Source organism: Carassius carassius, chromosome 19, assembly GCF_963082965.1.
Source record: "Carassius carassius chromosome 19, fCarCar2.1, whole genome shotgun sequence".
In the NCBI taxonomy this organism is placed as follows: Eukaryota; Metazoa; Chordata; class Actinopteri; order Cypriniformes; family Cyprinidae; genus Carassius; species Carassius carassius.
This window is the reverse complement of record NC_081773.1, coordinates 4000247-4022433: the sequence shown is the minus strand read 5'-3', so window position 1 is coordinate 4022433 and position 22187 is coordinate 4000247. Positions and strand designations below refer to the sequence as shown.

Below are 22187 nucleotides of genomic sequence, written 5' to 3'. Positions count from 1 at the left end.
CTCAAACGTCATGTACTAGAGATGTTTGAAGCGGTTTTTACTGTGGTACATGTATCATTATGTGAGTTCATTTTGAACTTTTTTATATGTGCAGAACAATCGTGTGCGGAGGTTTGCGTTCGAGCTGAAGATGCAGGATAAGAGTGGCTATGTTCTGGCCGCTGACTCTGAGAGCGAGATGGACGACTGGATCAACACCCTCAACAAAATCCTCAACAGCAGCTTTGAGCTCGCCATGCAGGACAAGAGGAACGGAGACTTACACGATGGTGTGTGTGTGTGTGTGTGTGTGTGTGTGTGTGCAGATTACCAAGAACCCTTAGTCATCTGTGCATTTTAGACACATATATATGCACATTCCTGAAGCAAACCACACAGACCTCAACACTTTGGAGTGACTGTATACACAATGACAAAGAGACATGACTGTGTCCCTCAGAGAGTTCCTGTGGTTACTGTCTGGTGTAATGACTTTCTTCTGTCCGTCTCTGTTGTAGATGATGAACAGGCGAAAAGCGATCACTCCTCGAGCAGTATGGACAGTTTTCAGGTAGGTCACACTACCTCCAGAAACAGCGAGGACTCTTGAGTGTGAGAGAAACTCAAATCTGAATGAACACAGAAATCATCGCACTACTGCTGAGTTTGTGTTTGTGTTCAGTTGGTGTGTAGCTAGACTTTTAAAGTCTGGTTCACTTTAAGGCTTATTCTGACCAAGAACCACCCACCGAGACTGGAAGGGCTGTTTGATAGACTGTGTTTGATATTAAGGGATGGAAAATTGAAAATGATAGTAATGAAGATATCATGAAGGTGATAGTAATGGCGAAAAAACCTTGATACTGTCAAACCTTCATACTATCAAAATAATGAAATAAAAAAAGACAGAATGTTGGTTTGTTCCAGATTGTGCAGTCATCGTCAAACACAACTAAGAGAATATAGCATGTAAATGCACATATGAAGTTATAGAACATAGTAAACTTTTTTCCACTAGTTTATCATATGGGTGTGCTGTGATAACTGTATTTGGTTTTGTTCATCTGGAGCTGGAAGTGAAGGCCACTGAAACAAAAAAACAGATTTTGACTGATATCTCTCTGCTCTGTTCTCCAGAGTGCCAGAGACATCGAGAGCAGGATGAGAAATGAGACACGGCTAAAACTCTTTACACTGGACCCGGACTTACAGGTACAGCAAATCAGCATCTTAGCATGATTCTGGAGGATCATGTGACACTGAAGACTGGAGTAATGATGCTGAACATTCAGCGCTGCATCACAGGAATAGAGACCTTTTTCAAAAAGTTTCCTGACCCTTTTGAATGGCAGTGTATAAAAAAATGTCGAAAGATGAATCTCATGAACTCATTCTCCACAGAAACTGGATTTCTCCGGGATCGAGCCAGATGTGAAGCCCTTCGAGGAAAAGTTTGGGAAGCGTATCTTGGTGAGCTGTAACGACCTGTCCTTCAACCTGCAGAGCTGTGTGGCGGAAAACGAAGAAGGGCCAACCACTAACGTACTTTACCTAACTAACTATAGTTTCCAGTCATTTCCATCACTGTAAACCAGCTTCTGAGAGTTTCTGTACTGGTTTGCATTGCAGGTCGAGCCCTTCTTCGTCTCTTTGTCGTTGTTTGATATTCAAAGCGGACACAAGATTTCCTCGGACTTCCATGTGGATATGAACCATCCGTCTGTGAAAGCGCTGCTTCCTCCGTCAGGAGCTCAGAACAGCACCGCAGCGCCAGACAGTCCACAAGCAGCTCAACACACAGCCAACAGCCTGACAGAGAGCGCCATTCAGTTTCCACGACAGGTGAGGACACACAGAACAAGAGATGCAATCTCTGTCAACAACAACTGTGACCCGCTACTGATAGACACACAAAACCAGTTTGGTGCAGCCCTGAAATGAAAGCCAATTACAGTATTACAGGCATTTAAAAAAATATTCACAAAAGTGTAACAATGACACTTGACACCCCCCCCCCCCCATTTCTGATCATAATGTCCATAAATGCATTTATTTTAATGATTCCATCCCTTTGTTTTTTTATGGAAAAACACAAAATATTACACATTTTCCAAATACTAAATGCTAAGTACTTTTTATTTCTTTATTTTTTGGTTTTGCAATGTTTTGCCTTTTGTTTTGTTTTGTTTTGTTTTTTGCTTTTCTTTGCTTTGCTTTCTTTGCTTTCTTTGCTTTGCTTTTCGTTAATTTTACAGTCCTTGGATAACTCAATGATTAGAAACAATCATAATTTTAATACTTTATTATTTTTTGTGAAGTGTCTGATCTTTTGCCAATTTGATGCCATCAGGTTGTAAAATATATTTATGGAGGGAAAATGATGTTGAAATATCAAAATTCTAATAAAAACTAATTTTATGCTGTTTGCATTAACACAAACTAGGAAAAAGACAAAAAAGTCCACACCCGGGTTAATGTTTAATTCTCTTATGCACACCAAGGCTGCATTTATTTGATAAAAAAATACAGTAAATGCAATAATATTGTGAAATATTATTACAAAAACAACTTTTCATTCCTCTGAAAATCATTCTAATATACCGATTTGCTGATCAAGGAACATTTCTTATCATCCATTATACAGTATTTCTGTAGAAACTGTGTTGTATTTTTCCCAGTCACTTTACTGTTAATGATCAATTTAGTGCATTATTGCTAAATAAAAGCATTTCATTTAAAAAAAATATTACTGACCCCCAAACACTTGTGTACATTAAACTTTACTACCCTTGTTTGTGAAAATCTTTAACACTGAGTTGTTCTAATCATGTCTGTCGCTAGGGAGTGTTTTCGGTGACCTGTCCGAACACTGACATCTTCTTGGTCGCTCGGATTGAGAAAGTCTTACAGGGTGGAATAGCTCATTGTGCCGAGCCTTATATGAAGAGCTCAGACTCTGCCAAGGTAGGGTGAAATCACTGTTAGGCCTCTGGGAAAAGCCCCAAAATGTTGCTGTTGGCGAGTGTTTTTAAAGCTCTCAGATTTCTGGAAGAGATATTTAGATATACTAGCCCTTCTCTGCCTAGAGACCTGTCATGCTTTTTCCATTTTGGGTGTGTTGTAGTAATATAATAGTAATATCAGATACAAATAATGTGAAAGTTTTTTGAGGTCCCATTTGAAATGGCATGCTTTGCAAACCTAAATACAGAGCTGCATTTTTTTTAAAGTGTAATTCTTTTCTTTCCTCTCTCCTCAGGCTGCTCAGAAGGTTTTGAAGAACGCTAAGATGGCCTGCAGCCGGCTGGGTCAGTACCGGATGCCGTTTGCATGGGCAGCTAGGTAAGACACTGACTTTTTATTAGTAGAAGCTCTTGATAGACACACACAGGTGGTGGAAGTCACTTATGATGGTGCAGACATTTGCATGCCAGAGTGTGAGACTGTGGAGGATGCGATGTTGTCTGTGTGTGAGAACAATGCTAATATTTTAAAGCTCTGTTCATGAACACATGTATAATAGTTGGCTGGAAGCAATGGCTTTTAGTTAAAAATATGATTTGTCTCAGAAACCTCAAAAGCCATTATTCTTTTTCAGGTGGAGAATCCATTTAACTGTCATTAAAATGTCGCAATGCTTAAAAATTTTAACTTAAAATAGGCTTTATTGCAAAATACATTTTTCCTATTTTTATAGAAAATACAGTGTGATGTGGCCATTCAAGATCTGTAACATGTTTTAATGCTATTCTCCATCATTTGATTATAATTTGTACATACAAAAGGCACATACAAATCCCTTAAAAAATCTAGTTTCTATGGACAGTAATAATGCATTTACATCGCATTAATTGGAACAGGTCGATATAGTGAAACACATTATGTATAAAGGTTTATTTGCATGGAAAGGTGGCACATTTGCCATAAAAACAACTTAAAATTATAATATGTGTGGTACAGTGCTTTACCAGTGCATAAGTTGGACTGTGGATAGTATGAAAACATCACTGAAACATCTCTAAACTATACAATGACTTCCAGCCTGAGTGTGTGAGATTTCATTTCCACTGTTTAAAAGCAACAAAAGTAGAATCAGTAATGTTCTGGCAAATAACTGTTTTAGTTCCTGTTTTGTTCCAGTAAAGGTTGTTGGTTGTCGTTTTAAAGCCATGCCATTAAGTTTATCTTTCCAGTATGATGTTACAGTAGATCTGGGCAGGATGTGTGTGTCTGTGTGTGCTCTTATCTCTTTCACCCGACTGGAAAAGTGGCATAACACAGCAGCAGGATGAGCTTGTGTCTGTTTCTCAGGCCGCTGTTTAAGGACGCCTCTGGGACGGTGGACAAGAGCGCTCGATTCTCGGCTCTCTACCGACAGGACGGTAACAAGCTCTCCAACGAGGACGTGTTCAGACTCCTGGCAGACTTCAGGAAGTCAGTTCTACAGACATACGCTCCAATAATAACACTCTTGTAGTGTATCATGTGTTTAGTGTTTGCATGACCTGCAGAACCATGTTGTACACACTCTTGTTCAGCTATTGTTTTTCTCTCTTCTGTCAGGGGTGGTGATATTCTAGAAACAGAATAGTCTCTTTTTCCCCTTGTTTATTTTCCCTCCTCCGTGCTTTCTCTTCTCTCAGGCCAGAAAAGATGGCCAAGTTGCCTGTGATTCTGGGTAATCTGGATGTTACGGTCGATAACGTCGCACCAGATCTGAGTAGTAAGGCTTTCATATGATTTTCTAGATGTCTCTCTGCATCGAACGGATGGATTTGGATAGTTTCAGGTCGACTACCTGCTGCTTCTCACTGACTGGTTGATCTCTTGTGTGTGCAGATTGTGTCACGCCCTCCTATCTTCCCCTTCGTCAGACAGAAGTCGCAGACTGGAGCAGGATGGTGTTTGAGGTGGAGGAGTTTGTGCCGTCCATCCCTAAATACTCCCAGCCTTTCACAGTTTACAACAATCACCTGTATGTGTATCCACGCCATCTCCGATACGACGGCCAGAAGAGCTTCACCAAGGTAAATTTACCTCAGAAGTCAGATATCAGAGCTGGGAATGATTTCACATCAGAGCCAAGGTCAAACCCAATGGACGCCTCCGTTGTTAGCAAAACCAATCCTGAAAAAATTATTTTCTTAGAATTTTTGTCGTTTTCTAGTATAAATATCAAAACATTCTTGAATCAAGATGCATTTACTTCATAAGTAAAATGACTTAATCGAAAAATAATCAATTAAAATTTAGTTTGTTTTTGCTTAAAACAAGCCAAAATATCTGCCAGTGCGGCTAGAAAAATTATCTTAATTCAAAGGCTAAACAAGATTATTTTTCTCGCCCCATTAACAGATATTTTGGCTCGTCTTAAAGGGGTCATCGGATGCCCATTTTGTACTAGTTGGTATGATTCTTTAGGGTCTTAATGAAAGCTCTGTCTACAGCAAGTTGTTTTATTACATGTTGCTTTAAATGCAAATGAGCTCTGCTGACCCCGCCCCTCTCTGAAAGACAGTAAACTTAGCCATTCATTCTGAACTTGCTAACTATCACAGCCGTTTTGCAGATTCATTTAAAAAAACCTTATACTGTACTCACTTCTTTTTTTTCCAAAAACAAGTCATGATATTTTAAGTCATTTTGCTTGTAAAATAAATGCATCTAGATTCAAGATTTTTTTAGATATTTTTATACTAAAAAATAGGACAAACATACTAAGAAAATATATATTTTTTGCAGTGAATATATAAAAACCTATAAAAAGTTGTATTTTGCACAGATAATGCTGAATTAATATGTGCACTGATAGAAGTTGGATAGTACTGTGTGCACCAACAAGTTTACTGAGACACAGACAAAGTGAAATGCTACCAAACAATATATTGCTACTGTTGTTCATATTTTATGAATATTGACATGCTGAGTAGCCTTTCGGGATTCTGAACTCAGAGTTTCCAAGTCGGAACTCTGACTTGAGAAGACATTCCAGTTAAAAGTTCCTATTGGGAAAATACATTTCCCATTTCTGAGCACAAATGGATCCGCATTAGTTTAAACCCTGCTCCAACTCACATGAAATACGCCTCGAGGACTCGATTAGCTGCATGCATTTAATTAAGGTTGAAGCTTTGAGAACATTATGAGAAAAATGCAGAAACTGATCTGAACAAACATTCTTCTTAATATTTAAATGTATGCAGTGGAAACACGTGTAATGAGGCATTAGGAAAACTTGAAATGTAAAAAAAATAAATAAAATAAAATGACAAGCAATGGGACGCTAGTGCTTTTCTGTTGCAAGGAATGTGATGTTCCTCAGGAATAAATCAGTCTAACAGTCACTGCCAAAAACCTTCAAGTATGCAAAGGAGGGCTACATCCAAAACCCTAATTTGGCTTAAATACAGGATGGGGAGACCAACTTCAGATGTTCATCCAGACCATGTGCTACAGCAGCCATTCCCAAACTGTTGAGATCTAAAATATTTACTTAAAGTCCCCTGAGATCTTTATAATGATATATAGTTTGTAAAGATTAATTTTGTCCCATTTCATTTAATCTATTTGTAAACCTTGACACGTGCAAACAAAGAGAGTTCAGTGCGTCGGAGTCCAGGTGCGGGTTAACAGGTAAATTTCATATTTTTAACGTAACAATTTGACAATTCAATCACAGCTCTCTGATGTTGGTGTATTGGTGACATTACTTTAGGAAAAGGACTAAAACATTTAGGCCTGGTTTCACAATCAGGTCTTAGACTAAACCAGGATTAGGCCATAGTTCGATTAGGACATTTCAGTAATTTTTATAAATGTGCCTTACCAAAAAAACCCATTACTGGTGTCCTTCTTGAGACAAAACAAAGGCATTGATATATTTTAAGATCAATCAGTGCACGTTTCTTTCAGATTTACGTTTTAGTCGGAGACTAGCTTTAAGCCTTGTTTGTGAAAATGTTTAATTTTGATATTTATTTAGATTCGTTATTTTAACTGTACATTTTATGATGTACATCTTTATTAGCTTTTCATCAACTCACGAATCACGGTAGAATCATATAAATTTCAAAGACACAACGTTTTACTGAGAGATTCTGTTCAAAACTCAGAGGATTCATGTAGCAAAAGTGTGTGGGATAAGTATAGATGCAAAAGTAGGGTTAGAAAGTATGGTGCGCTGTTTGTAAAGCGGCTTACGCTGACAATAACAGCAACATTTTTTCACATTTAGCTTCAAACAATGTTTAAAAAACTAGTATGAATTTTTGACAGTCACTTTTTAGCAAATTTACAACAATATTTGTCAACTTAGAGATATTTTAAATAGTTAAATATAAATATTAAATGTTACACCTAAATGTTAAATCTAAATGCTAAATCTAAATGTTAAATCTAAATATAAATTTAAAATCTAAATTTAAATCTAATTGTTAAATCTAAATATAAATTTTAAATCTAAATCTAAATGTTAATGTTAAATCTAAATCTAAATGTCTCGGTTGAAACTAAATATTTAGCTAATATGCAAATTCAAAATGCTGGAAGTGCCAAAATAACGAATAAAACCATCTCATCTGAGGAAATCGACTCTTGGACATGGATTATCGGGATAATGACTACCTAAAATAATAAACACGTTTGGAGAAACTGTATTTGAAGAGTAGGCTAGTGTCACTTTTATGAAAATGTTTGCATGCTTAAACGCCAACAAGAGCTCTCGGCTAACGCCGATTCGTTGAAAATTTTGAACAACAGTAGCGTCAATAGTTAACGTACCTGGTCATGGGCGGGTGGGGAAATAGGCTCTTGCTGGTGTTTAAGCATGCGAACATGACAGAGAGTGATAACATGGTGAGTGATAAAGTCTATGGTGAGGACATAACATTTAGTCAAAGTGAGACCCCTCGTGGCTGGCTATTATGGCTACAGGTCATCATAAGTCCCAAATTTTTCATAAAAGTGACACTAGCCTACTCTTCAAATACAGTTTCTCCAAACGTGTTTTTCTCCAAAATTATTTTAGGTAGTCATTATCCAGATAATCCATTTTCAAGAGTCGATTTCCTCGGTTGAGATGGTTTTTATTCGTTCCTTATTTAACACGATGCTATAAACACACACTGACCTCATTGAGATTTTGTTTTGGTACTTCCTGCATTTTGAATTTGAATATTAGCTAAATATTTAGTTTCACCCGAAACATTTAGATTCAACATTTAGATTTAGATTTAACATTTAGATTCAACATTTAGATTTAGATTTAACATTTATTTTTAACATTTAGATTTAGATTTAACATTTAGATTTAGATTTAACATTTATATTTAACATTTAGATTTATATTTAACATTTAGATTTAGATTTAACATTTAGATTTAACATTTAACATTTAGATTTAACATTTAACATTTAGGTGTAACATTAAATGTTTATATTTAACTATTTAAAATATCTCTAAGTTGATAAATATTGTTGTAAATGTGCTAAGAAGTGACCGTCAAAAATTCATACCAGTTTTTTAAACATTGTTTGAAGCTAAATGTGATAAAATGTTACTGTTATTTTCAGAGTGAGCCGCTTTACAAACGGCGCCCCATAAGAAAGATCAGTATTTTTTTTAGGCATGTGCTCAGTGAAGTGTTAGTTGAGTGTGTTTCATGTTCATGTGATTCCAGGCCAGAAATATCGCTCTGTGTCTTGAATTCAGAGATTCGGATGAAGAGGACACTCTCCCACTGAAAGTAATGTCTCACACAAACACTCAATTATCAACACTCAAAAAAAAATAAATAAATAAATATATATATATATATATATATATATATATATATATATATATATATATATATATATATATATATATTTAAATGGTAATATTTCACAACATTGATGTTTTTCCTGCAGTGTATTTACGGGCGTCCAGGAGGGCCTCTGTTCTGTAAGAAAGCATTTGCTCCCGTCTTACACCACCAGCAGAACCCAGAGTTTTATGAAGAGGTGAGACGTTTACCTCTGAGCCCTACATATCTATGTTTGTGTGTTCTTATGGTCAGACAGTTGTGTTGTCTGTGTGTTTGAACGCTTGTTTTTACCGTGTTCAGTTTAAGATAGAGCTGCCGGCTCAGCTGACGGACAGACATCATCTTCTGTTCACTCTCTATCACATCAGCTGTGACAGCAACAGCAAAGCCAGCACTAAGAGACGAGAACAGGTGGAGACACAAGGTGAGACACACACTCACATAAGACCTTCTGAAAGCAATTTTAACCACTGGGCTGAAAATACACAGTGAAGGAGTAAAAAGAGAATCAATATTTAGATCCATATAACTAATAAAACCCAATGTGTGGGCTGCATACGTTGGCATTTTAGGGACCTTGTTTTTTTGCTAAGAACCGTTCCACCCACTCATTCTGTTGTGTTGTGTTGTGTTGTGTTGTGTTGTGTTGTGTGTGTGTGTGTGTGTGTGTGTGTGTGTGTGTGTGTGTGTGTGTTTGTGTGTGTGTGTGTGTGTGTGTGTGTGTGTGTGTAGTGGGTTATGCGTGGCTCCCCTTGTTGAAGGATGGCAGGGTCATCATGAATGAACAGCAGGTGGCAGTGGCTGCAAACCTGCCATCAGGTTACCTGAGTTTCCAGGACAGCAGCAACAAGGTGAGAGAATCTATTAATATTAATCATGTTTTCTTTGTTTGTTTTTGTTTTTGTTGTTGTTGTGTTCTTTGATGTGTTGTTTTTTGTTTAGTTGTATTATTTTTGTTTTGTTTTGTTTAGGGTGTTTGTGTATTTTGTTGTGCTTTTTGTTTGATGTTTTTTTGTGGTGGTGGTGGTGTTGTTTTGTGTGTATTTATGTTTTGTTGAATTGTATTATGCTGTTTTGTTTTGTTTTTGTGTTTTGTTTTTATTTTTTGTTATATTGTGTTTTTTATTTTTATTTAAAATTGTAATTATGTTGCTTTGTTGAGTTGTTTTGTATTTTTGTTTTTTTTGTAGTTGTGTTTTGTTGCATTGTCATATATATGTGCATTTTGTCACATTCTGTTGTTGTATTGAGTTGAGTCGAGATGTGTTAAGTTTGTTAAGTGGTGAATTAGAAATGTTTTGCAAAATTCAACATTGAACACAATGTTGCATTTCCCCCAAATCATAATTCCATAACACGCTAAAAATTATGTACATAAATTAAACAATATTATCGAATAATAATCTTACAAATCACATACAGCCCAGCTATTAAAATTAAATATCACTCACCACTGAAAGGGCTTCTTCCTGCTGTTCTTACAGTGTTCCTGTTGGATTGGACTACTTTAACACTGTTGCAGTGGGTTGTTTTTCATGTACGCAGGTTAAAGCGACCCCAATAACATGATATTTAGCCCCTGGAATGCAAATTAAAACATGTATTTTTCCTCCAGAACACAATTTTTAAACTGGGGACCCCCTCGAAACATGATGTACTAGTTTTGGGCTAGTCCTAAGTAGCGATTGGGCAGGATTTCTTGCAAAAGCCTGGCAACCCTGCTTATAATATGCTAAAAGTTAAAAGAAATTTATTTAAAAATGTATAATTTTGTTTGACTATTTAACAACGTTAACTTACAATGGCGAAAGACGTCTTCTCTCAGGTAGATTCTCTCAGTTTTCTAGCTGGATGTTGTGATAGATAATCACGTCTTTGCATTCATTCAACTAATTTGCAGAAATCAAAGCACGAGTCCCACTCGCAACTTTAAAGCTTTAAATAAAATATATAAAAAAATAAATAAAATAAAAAAAGCACGAGTCCCACTCACTATGAAGCAGGAGCGACTAGGCGGCTTGGTCCTAAAGCCTTTCTGGATCGGCTATGTTCACAATTCAAAACAAAAAATAGCAAAAAGAATAATTAATTTGTTATTTGTATGGTCTAGGTGGTCATACGGTGTATGCCTGCAAATACAGGACAAACTGATGCCTTAAATACATGACGGTTCCGTATTATACCGAATGTTTTGCAACCCTATTTAAAATCCAAAAGAGGGTTATCTCGGGGGCCCCCTAGTGTTGGGGACCCTGGACTGCAGCCCATGTTGCCCATTAGGATAACGCGGCCCTGATTGAAGTATACAGGCACATATGCTTGAAGTCTGAAATGTGCATGAATATACATAAATATTTCAATAATTAATCAACACATTCGCATATTTACATTGACTTGACCATCTTTTTTAGTAAGCATTACATTTTGAAGAATAAAGGACTTTTCAGATCCATGTTTCAGATCGTGTGTGTGTGTGTGTGTGTGTGTGAGTTACAGCAGCACACTGGTCAAGAGGTGAAGTGGGTGGATGGTGGGAGGCCGCTGCTCAAAGTCTCCACACAGCTGGTGTCCACTGTATACACACAGGTATGGAGTGGCCACCTACACATCTCAGATAAGAAGTTATACATAGTAATAATATAAAAAATGTGAAATGGAGCATTAATGCTTATTTTTTAACTTCTCTTTCTCATCAGGATCAACATCTGCATAACTTCTTTCATCACTGCCAGAGTATTGGATCCACAGGCCAGTCAGGAGAACTGATCAAATACCTGAAGGTACTTGCTCTGTTTGTCCTTCCTGAGGATGTTTGAGGCCTGGAGGTGTTTGTTCAGTTCAGGCGTTTCTCACCCATCTCATCCTGAGATCACAGATCTGTCTCTCTCATCCTCTGTAGAGTCTGCATGCCATGGAGGCTCATGTGATGGTGAAGTTCCTTCCCACTATACTGAACCAGCTGTTTCGTGTGCTCACCATGTCCAGTCAGGATGATGTAGCTGTGAACGTCACCAGGTCTCTGCTGTAGTGTGTCTGCTACAGTGTTATTTTAGTATGGCTAATACACTATATCTATATCATGTTATTGAGGTCGCTTTAACCTGTGGACATGAAAAACAACCCATGGCAACCAGTGATGCGCGGGTGGATCCGAAATGAGCGGGTGCCTGCGGTCACCCGTGGTTACGAGTCATCCAAAAATATTTGGAAATGATATTCGGGTCGCTGTCGGTCGGGTCATTTAAAATAAAGATGCCAATTAAACCTTTGTAATTCATATAGTACTAGACACAATTTTGAAATACATAACTATATTGGCTGAATAACTGGCACGAATAGAGTGACCCCCTGTGCCGCTTTACATTGTACAGCAATTTTACCCTTTGTCCTGCCTCACGCACATTCAGCATCTGTCCCGCTTTTTCATTCGACCCTGCCTAATAAATACACTGATACGTTCAGGTTAAGCAGCCATGGCCAGTGTGGCCACGAAAAAGAGAAGATGCACTTTTAATAGCGAATGGACTGCAACTCTTGGTTAAGACCTGTAGATGGCGAAGCAAAGAGAGCATTTTATGCAAAAGCAGTTTTTCTGTGGGACATGGTGGAAAATACGACGTGAAGCGACATGGTGCATGTGAGTACCACAGAAAAAAAGCACGACATCAAGAAACATGCAAATCAGTGCAATCGTTTTTCAATAAACCAAATGACCCACAGGCTGACAAAGTTTGGGCAGCAGAAGTGACGAGCATTTATCATGCCGTACATCACACACATTCATATCGCTGCAGTAACAAGTTAGCCCCAGTCATTTTTCCAGATTCTGAAATAGCTAAGAAAAAAGCTGTAGAAACTCTAGGTGATATTTTGGGTCAAGTAGTGTCTTAATCTTTTAGTTGGTGGGTTTAAAAAGAAATATAGGCGATATATTACAGAAAGCTTGAAATGTCTACTTTTAAACGAAAATATTCAAACCAAACCATCTGATTATGTAATCCATATTAAATGTGCATTTCTCTCTGGCGTTCACGGCGAGTCCTCATAGTCAACTTCATGTTAGCAGCGAGACAAAAAACACCAGTTTATTACTAAACAATTAAATGTCTCCGTGCTAATTTAGACATATCATAATCATTACCGGTTCTTTGTGGCAAGCTTTATGTGTGCAGTCATAACGCTTATTATCCTGTAGGCTATAGCCTATTTAAGTAATTAAATTAATATAAAGGGACGACGCATTTACTACTTGTAAAAAAAAAACAAGGGTCAGGAAGCGGGTCGGGTACAATATTTTCTTTTTCTTTTTTTGCGGTCCGAGTTGCGGGCAGGTTAGTTGAAAACATCGGTCGGGTGTGGGTTGTTTATACATTGACCCGCGCATCACTGATGGCAACAGTGTTAAATACACTAATAATTATACTTAGTGGTCGACCGATTTTGGTTTTTTGACAGTCGATGTCAATATCTTGGAAAGGGGGGGGGTTGGTTGGGCGATTAGCGATTTAAAGCCTATATATATATATATATATATATATATATATATATATATATACATTTTAAACCATTTGACAATGGATTAAAAAATAAATGTGTTAAATAATAATACTTATACTTTAGATGACAAAGTATTTTTCACAAACAAAAAAATATTTAACAAAAATATAATTTAATGTTCACTAGCCGTTCAAAGATTTGTTTAAATTATATAAATGTGTATTTACTTAATGCTGCCAGCAAACAAGAAAGTATTATAATGTTTGCCTTTCTATTACTACTAATAAAAATGCAATCGTTATAATACTTTTTGTATACATTAATTCCATTGTTTAACAGTTCTATATGATTATTATATGGACTTCTTTCTATCTACTTTCCATTTTAATTTTATTGTTTTTAATTTATTTACAGTTAGTAACTTCATTGTTTCAACTTAAACATATTTTGTTTATTTGCCAATACATTTTTCTAATTGTCGTTTAGTTTAAGTTTTTCCAAACTATTTTTTATTTAATTTTTTTGTACCCATTTTGTCTAACATTTTGTCTCTTCTCTCGTCAGGGTGATGATTCACATCGTGGCTCAGTGTCATGAAGAGGACCTGGAGCATCACTTACGTTCTTATGTAAAGGTGAGCTGCATCATGATACGTCACACCTTTGCCTTTCTGATGTAAAACAAGTCATTTTGATCATAACCCTGTGTAACCAGCTTTCTTGTGTTTTTGAGTAGTACGTCTTGAAGGCTGAAACTAATTTAACCAATGGTAAAACAGTCCACGACGAACTGGCCAAAGCCATGACCACCATCCTGAAACCCTCCACTGACTTCCTCACCAGCAACAAACTGTTGAAGGTACAACCAGCCAATCAGATTCAACATCCCTCACAATAAAGGAGTAGACTAAGTTCAACTATATTTTTAGGTTTACATCATGTATTAAGTATACTAAAATCAGTTTACTACTAGTATTTTTTTAAGTGTACTATTTCAAAACTTTCTAGGTATAAATCGGCCCACTTTTAGTTCAGAAAAGTATACTTTTAAGTGTGCTTAAAGTGTAGCTGTGGCAATTTTACATCTCAGTTTTTCTTCTTATTACGACTATACTGTGAACTATACTACAAGTGGTACTCTTTGTTTAATAGCTAAGTACTTCTAGCTGCCTTTTGAGTTTATGAAAGTACAGGTTTTATATTGAAATATATATCTGCTTTTGCTCTAAAAATAAAAAATAATATATTAAAAACATACTTTTAATTAACTTTAATTTTGTAAGTTACCTGTATTATTTTTTATTTTTTTGTAATTATGACTTAATTGAAACAAACCAACTGCAGTTTGATTGATATTACTTTGGATTGCACAATTTAAAAAAAAAATATATATATGAAAATGAATAATAACTGAGTCAAACTGACTATCTGTTTTTGTAAACGAGCTCTTGATATATTCTCTTTCTCCTCTAGTACTCCTGGTATTTCTTTGAGGTTTTAGTCAAGTCTATGGCTCAGTACCTGATTGAGACGGGCAAGGCCAAGGTGAGGATGGGCAACGTCACAGCATGCTCTTTTTCACACAAAAAACAAAAAACGGATGTTATTTTCATGGCAGTTGTGAGCTAAACCCGTGATTTGACCCCTGCCGTGTCCTTCAGGTGTCTAGGAACCAGCGTTTCTCAGCTTCATTCTATCACTCCGTGGAGACCTTAGTGACAATGCTGATGCCTCATATCACACAGAAATACAAAGACTACCTGGAGGCGACACGAAACGCCAATCACAGCCTTGCTGTCTTCATCAAGGTGAGCCGAGCTGCTGGTCTGGAAGACATCAAGCATCAAATCTTCCCTATTGAAAACTAAAATACTAAAATGTATTTGAAATACATTTATATATAGTATATTAGAAACACATTAAGATATTTATGTTTAATAAAAATACCCTGAATTTGTTCTTTTGGTATAATAAAATGGTATGCTTAAAGTCTGCTAAATTAGAACAACTAGTTTTCTACTTAATGCACTTTAATTGTGCAGAAGTAGTGCTGAAGTCCAACTAAAGTTATGCTGAAGTATATTTGATTGTGCTAAAGTGGAACTATTGCAAGTATACTTCTGGTACACTTTAAATATATTGCATTTAAAGACTGATATTATACAGAGAACATGCAATCCTTATTAATATTGATATTAAAACACAATTTAGACTTAATATTAAGAAATGTGCATTGTGCAATAAAGAAATGCATAATTAAAGTGATATGTCTATAAATATGTAAATTGATTTTAAGTATACTTAGTATAAAATAATTGTATTTTGAATAGATTATGGCATCATTTTTTACTTTGGTTAAAGAAGTTAGAAATCAAGTACAATATTCCTTTTGGTTTGATTTTATTTGTACAGTAGTTCAACAAAATTAATATTATTATTTAATTAAAAATTTAAATTGGTATTAATTTATGTTGTTATAGTCATAAGTAATAACACTGGTTTAAAGACAAAAAAGACTATCAGGTGTCTTGAATCATTCAGTAAACTCAGCCATTGTTTGTTTTCACCAGCGCTGTTTTACCTTCATGGACAGAGGGTTTGTCTTCAAGCAGATCAACAACTATATCAACTGCTTCATGCCCGGAGACGCAAAAGTAATATACTTCTGCTCTTATATTTCCATTTACACCCATACATGAAATTCTTTTTTCAAATATATATATTCCATCTTCTATAATTTCCCATGATTCAGTCTGATGGCTGTCTATCTGTTTCTTCCTCACTCAGACGCTGTATGAGTTTAAGTTTGAGTTTCTAAAGGTGGTCTGTAATCACGAGCACTACGTTCCTCTCAATCTGCCCATGCCGTTCGGAAAGGGCCGAATCCAGCGCTTTCAAGGTAATCAGTCATTAAAGACAAAAGCAGATAGAGCAGACCTTATTGAATATTGATTGGGACTATATCGAAGGCTGATACAAGTTTTTAACATAACATAATTAGTATACTTTATTACCTAAATGATTTCAAATAAAACAGAAGGAGCATTAAAATAAGCAAAACCAAATACAAATCAAGATTTCTTATTTTCGTTTTTTTCGTTACGTCTTGAAAACCATGAATATGCGATATATAATATTAAATTAGACTAGACAGTTTATCACATATTGTCTGATTTCTAGACCTGGAATTGTAATGCAAATTAATAAAATCTTAAATTGTATTTTTTATTTGTGACCTTTTGAGTCAGAAAGGTTGAGAACCACTGGTCTTTTATAAAATATTTATAATAATTAATAAAGTTTACGAAAAGTAGTCTATACTTCGACTGCATTTTCCAAGACTGAAATTTAGTCACATTACGTTAAAACACTTAAAGGTGCCATCTGTCATGTCTGGCAAAAAATCAAGTCATACTCCACATTCCATACCAGATGGGGGCAGTATGCCTCAATAAAGTGAATTGGTCTACTCTAGAGTAACAAACGAGAAACGGCATAGTCTCTATACTCCGCCCCTGGTGATGTCAAGTGATTTTGAAACATGACATCTTCAAGCTACTCCCCTTCACCTTTACCAGTGAATATGTTCCTATTCGTTTTGTTCATATTACATTTTGAGTTGTATATACACATTATTTGAATTAAATTAATTTGACAGGCAGCATTCTGTCAACATCATTGGTCAACATCAGACTGCTGATGTTGACCAAGCTAGCGCCAACCAACATAACCAGAGCTGGCAACTCTCAAGCATTCACCGTGAGACACACGCAATTGACTCTTTTCACACGCTTTCACGCCACACATCAATTTTCTCACGTACAGAAAAACCACGAAGCAAAGAGGACACGGAGACCAACAGACTAGACAGAGCAGGTTAGTTATGATATAAAAAAATGGGTAAGTTATAGCTAGCTAATTATCAAACGCAGCTACGGTTAGCCATCGCTAACATTAGCACGTTTATCGAACAGCCTTTGATACATTTCTATGTTATAACTTCCCGAAAAAAAAATACACAAACATATAAAACAAACTTCTAGCGAAATGCTAACAGCATCTAACTTACCAATCCAAAAGAAATGTTGCAAGTTTGGTGTCGAACCTCATTTCTTTCAGGTCCATCAGTTGTCTCCAGCGATTGAAAGCAGTGCCGATGTTTACTCTGGTTCGGCTCCTTTTCTTATCGGATTTGATTTGTGTTTCCGAGCGCGGTTGTTTCCCTGTAGCGGGTGGTGGTCTCTAGCCAAGGGCTTAAGTCATCCTTCCACTCTCTTCCCTGAACTGAAATGTAGTGGGCTGTACTTTCCACACGATTGACATCAGGTTAGATTACGCCCACAAGCCGTGCGAGTTATTCGTGTATTGCAGGTTGGCTGGTGGTTATGTTGCCCGCATACCGCCTCCCATGGCCGAAACTGGTATTACGACACCTGTCGGGCCGGGGCAATTAATGCTAATACTAATTAAGGTTGATATCTTTGCAGCACTATAACTTGACATTTTTTTAATGACATCATCGCCCTTATTTCTTCTCATTCTTTTGATGTGTGTAGGTCATTTTTTGGATATTTTTACCTCAATTTTTGCACATGGCACCTTTAAACGTAGTCATGCAAGTGTGAAAAACAATTTCTTTGATGTTTATTTTTTGTGCACATGCTCTAAATCAGGGGTCTTCAACTAAAATTGCTTGAGGTCCAGTAATAAACCTTCCTCACCAGCCGAGGTCAAGACAATTCTATATGCTATTTTAAAACATGAATTGATGGTTTTTTTCCAGACCTTGATATCGGCAGTATATTTAAGTTTCAATTTAAGACTTTTAATGACCTTTTAAGACCTGCACAAATAAAAATGACTGTAAATTAAAAGCATGATTTAGAGATACAGGTTTTTTCAAAAACAAAGTTTTATAAAAAATTATGTAAACTTGAAAACTGAAAAGTCAAAAGTATTAATAATGATATTAATTGAAACAATTATTATCAATCATTATATGACTTAAATAATATAAATACATTTTACTGTCTTAATTGCTTACCTTTTTATAATGCACAATCTTCTTGTCGATTCACCAGTTCACATTTACAACTCTACGAGTTTGCTGCATAAAAACATAGGTTGATTTCCACAGTGGTCTGAACAAAAACAGCAGACAGGCTGATTGTAAATGCACATTTATTTTCAGCCAGCAGGTGGAGCATTAGGAACAGCAGAAATAAAGCAGCAAAAAGCAGCGCAGCAGATTTTGAAGCCTTTTGAAGTTTAATCACAATTCTTGCCTTTCTTTCTCATTAAGACCTCCAGAAATCATAATTAAGTTTCTTGTACAATTTAAGACTTAAAAAAAAAGTCAACGTTCCTAATTGTTATTTACTCACTGAATGTTTAATCTGTGTGTGGGCCACTCTCTTCTCTCTTCACTGCACTGATGTGCTTGATATAAATGTGATTCTATCAGAAATTAGCGTTTTGCATTTATTTATTTCATTATGTCAAAAGGCTTCACGGACTTGGACCGGAGTCCTCCTGTTGTTCTAAATCATGACAGAAGACTATTCCGATATAATGCCTGTTTCTATAATGATAATGCCTGTTGTTTCCATTCCTATAGTTCAGGAATGTATTTTCGGTTCTGAACTCGCATCCTTCTCTCTGTGTCTCTGTCAGATCTTCAGCTGGACTACTCTTTAACTGATGATTTCTGTAAGAATCACTTCCTGGTGGGGCTGTTGCTGAGGGAGGTGGGCGGAGCGGTGCAGGAGTTCAGAGACATCCGTCAGATCGCTGTACAGGTGCTGAAGAACCTGATGATCAAACACGCCTTTGACGACCGCTACTCCTCCAAGGTGAACAAGCACCATAGTGTGTTATGAGCACGTGTGCTAAGAACACGGCTTTGAAAATATTAAATATAAAGTGTGTGTTTTGTGTGTTTTTCAGGCTCAGCAGGCTCGCTTGGCTACGCTTTACCTGCCTCTGTTCAGTCTGCTGCTGGAAAACGTCCACCGGCTCAACATCAAAGATGTGCTGCCTGTCACCAACCAGACCAACATTGTAAGACTGACACCTAGTGTTCACTTGCAGATTGCAGGTTTAACGGGACAGTTTACAGAAAATGACAATTCAGTCATAATTGACTTAGACTCATGTCATTCCAAAACTGGTTTAGTTTTTCTATAGAATGTCAAAAAAGATTTATATATTTTTTTAAATGTCTGTATTTTTGTCCATACAATGAAAGTCAGTAAGGTTCAGTGTTGCTTAGGACACCATTGTCTTTCATTTTATGAAAAGTCATACAGTGTCAGAGCATTTCATCTACTGGATGCCATTTCTATTTTTATTAGAACTGGAAATTTGTCCTGATTTGACGTTTGAATTAATTCATATTTAAAGGGTCTTAATTCGTTTAGATTTTGCTTTGATTCTTTGTTATTAAGAATACTCCACTGAAACCATTGATAATAACTTATATTAAATAGAAATATTTCTTAAGGAGTAAGTCAGCATGATTTCTGAAGGACGATGGGCAACTGAAGACTCTAGTAATGATGAAATTCAGCTTCGCATCACAGGAATAAATGACATTTTAAAATAATATTGAAATAGAAAACTGTTATTTTAGATATTAATAATATTTTATGATACCTATACCATACAAATAAATGCACCCTTGGTGAGAGACTTTAAAAATAAATATAAAACAATTTTACTGTCCCCAAACTTCACAAATCCATTGAATAAAGGTGAACATTAAATGATACATTTTGAGATGCATCAATATCATATGTATCAAAAATGAATATCAGTATCAGATTGCTTGAATTATTTTTATCAGAAAACAATGTAGTTCTCAAAGTAAAAAAGACATGAACATACTAACATGCTAACAAAATGTATGGTAAAATACAAATTGAGTCACCAGAATATAGTGGTTAACAGGTTGCTCTTTAAACCAACTTCAGTCTGTATTGTTTCAGAATGGCCGCGATGATCATGTCATGACACCTACAAAAAATATGGCCAGTCCAGTGGACGGCAGCCTGCATAAAGAGCTGTTTGGAGTGATTTCAGGAACAGGTGAGACACTATCTGACAGTTTTACAGAAACGAGCTCTTTGTTTGTCCCCATTGAAATGCCTTTTGACTGTTATTTCCTATGGCTTTACAGGGTTCAAATAATTCTGTTCCAATTATTGTTCTATGAGAAATATCGTTTGAGAGTGATTGTGTCCAGTGTGTTAATGTGTTTTGCGTTTGTCAGTCTCTCCTCACACTCCGACCATGAGCTCTGTACGGCACACTGACTCACGCAGCTCTCTTATCAGCACAGACTCTGGGAACGGCCTATCAGAGCGCAGCATTGACAAGCCACACCCCCTAGACAAGGTACTGCTCACATGACCTGATTGTCATTTTTGTGTTAATTATTTATTGATGCACTGTTATCATGTTTTAAGTTTATGTGCTGCAGTGTGTGTGCGTGTGTAAGGTTTTATGTTTGTCCCAGTAGTGTGTGTGTGTGTGTGTGTGTGTGTGCGTGCGCGTGCTAACCTGTGGTTGTGTGTCTCCTGCTGTCGTGGTGTTCAGCAGGAGCGTTTCACTCGCCGTCACTCTGCCACCGTGCTGCGTTTCTTTACTGACTCAGATGAGACGTCTTTTTCTGCACGTCTCAAACGCCAGACCATGGACTTCTCTCTGCTGTCTACACCGTCTGAGCAACACACACACCCTACACAAGTATTACATCAGCGCTGACCTCTGACCCCTGACCCCTGCCCTGCAGCCCTGCTATTACCACTCACCTCTGACCTCTTACCTTACATGGTCCCAGTCTGGTGTTTATGTGTGTGCGTGTGGCTTTACTGAGCTTCTGTTCCCTTAGTTAGAAGATAAAGATTGACTGTCTTAAAGGGGTCATGTTGCCTTTTGTTTTCCCTGAAGGTTAGTTGTACAAGGGATAGTTCACCCCAAAATCATCATTTACTCATCCTCGAGTAGTTCCAAGCTTGTATGAGTTTCATTCTTCTGTTGAACATAAAATAAGATATTTTGGAGGATTTCTTTAATCAAGCAGTTGCGTCAGTAGCTATTTACTTCCATATTATGAAAAAATTTTTTCAACATATCTTCATTTATCTTCAACAGAAGTCAGGTGTTTTTTTTCAGCTGTACCTTTAAGACTTAAATTATTATAAAAGGCTTAAATTATTATATGTAAATTATATAAAAAATTTTGTGTTTGTATAAAAAATAATTTAGATTAAAAAAAGAAAAATTAAATTAGTTTTGCATGCCTGTTTTATAACCTTAATATATTTCACTCACACCTAGCTTTAAAACTCCTGCTCAAATGGACATAGCTGCCCTCAGAATAATAAGACTGTTTTTTTTTGGTTTTTGTTTTCATACATGCATTTGTGGACAGGAACATTAACACACACAGAAAGAAAACACGCCTCTAAAATTCACTAATGGCACCAAACTGCTACATGATTCATCAGTGATCAGTTTATATTCAAATTCAGATCATTCAGCTTCACATCTGTGAGTTTATGATGTCACTGAAAATGTATGTAGTTTGTGAAATTAGTTTGTATACAACATTCACGGAAATGCATGTAATCAGTTAGCTTTACTGGTTTATAGCAACCCCATCTGACCCCGTCCTTCATTTACATTAATGCTTGTTAATCACTCAAAATAAACCTGATCTAATAATCAAACACATAGATAATAATCAGGAACATACATTTTCTTAAAATGATACCACAACATTGTAAAACTGTGAACACTGAATGACGATAACAAAGCCAAATTATGTTCAGTGCCATAAACTCACAGAACTGAAGCTGAATGATCTTGTGTTGTTGTCTTGATTTAAGCATTTCAGTGTGACGAA

The 22187-nt window shown here is 36.4% G+C and overlaps 1 protein-coding gene across 4 annotated transcripts in view; it reads left to right on the top strand.

The window, feature by feature from the left end:
• Positions 1-22187, top strand: part of LOC132094897 (dedicator of cytokinesis protein 9-like) — a 95778-nt gene that overhangs the window by 54634 nt on the left and 18957 nt on the right. For 2 of the 4 annotated variants that reach the window (XM_059499553.1, XM_059499555.1), the window contains exons 8-34: positions 95-269; positions 498-550; positions 1117-1191; positions 1381-1521; positions 1609-1821; positions 2821-2943; positions 3239-3321; positions 4291-4413; positions 4623-4702; positions 4819-5006; positions 8658-8723; positions 8887-8979; positions 9084-9207; positions 9516-9634; positions 11280-11369; positions 11480-11563; positions 11683-11798; positions 13845-13914; positions 14016-14138; positions 14753-14824; positions 14941-15087; positions 15850-15933; positions 16067-16178; positions 18953-19131; positions 19226-19339; positions 20251-20365; positions 20550-20674. In XM_059499553.1, the coding sequence (XP_059355536.1) occupies positions 95-269; positions 498-550; positions 1117-1191; positions 1381-1521; positions 1609-1821; positions 2821-2943; positions 3239-3321; positions 4291-4413; positions 4623-4702; positions 4819-5006; positions 8658-8723; positions 8887-8979; positions 9084-9207; positions 9516-9634; positions 11280-11369; positions 11480-11563; positions 11683-11798; positions 13845-13914; positions 14016-14138; positions 14753-14824; positions 14941-15087; positions 15850-15933; positions 16067-16178; positions 18953-19131; positions 19226-19339; positions 20251-20365; positions 20550-20674 (3087 nt within the window). Of the gene's footprint in view, positions 1-94; positions 270-497; positions 551-1116; positions 1192-1380; positions 1522-1608; positions 1822-2820; positions 2944-3238; positions 3322-4290; positions 4414-4622; positions 4703-4818; positions 5007-8657; positions 8724-8886; positions 8980-9083; positions 9208-9515; positions 9635-11279; positions 11370-11479; positions 11564-11682; positions 11799-13844; positions 13915-14015; positions 14139-14752; positions 14825-14940; positions 15088-15849; positions 15934-16066; positions 16179-18952; positions 19132-19225; positions 19340-20250; positions 20366-20549; positions 20675-20875; positions 21026-22187 lie in introns of all 4 variants that reach the window. The other 2 variants (XM_059499552.1, XM_059499554.1) reach the window with 2 other exon arrangements.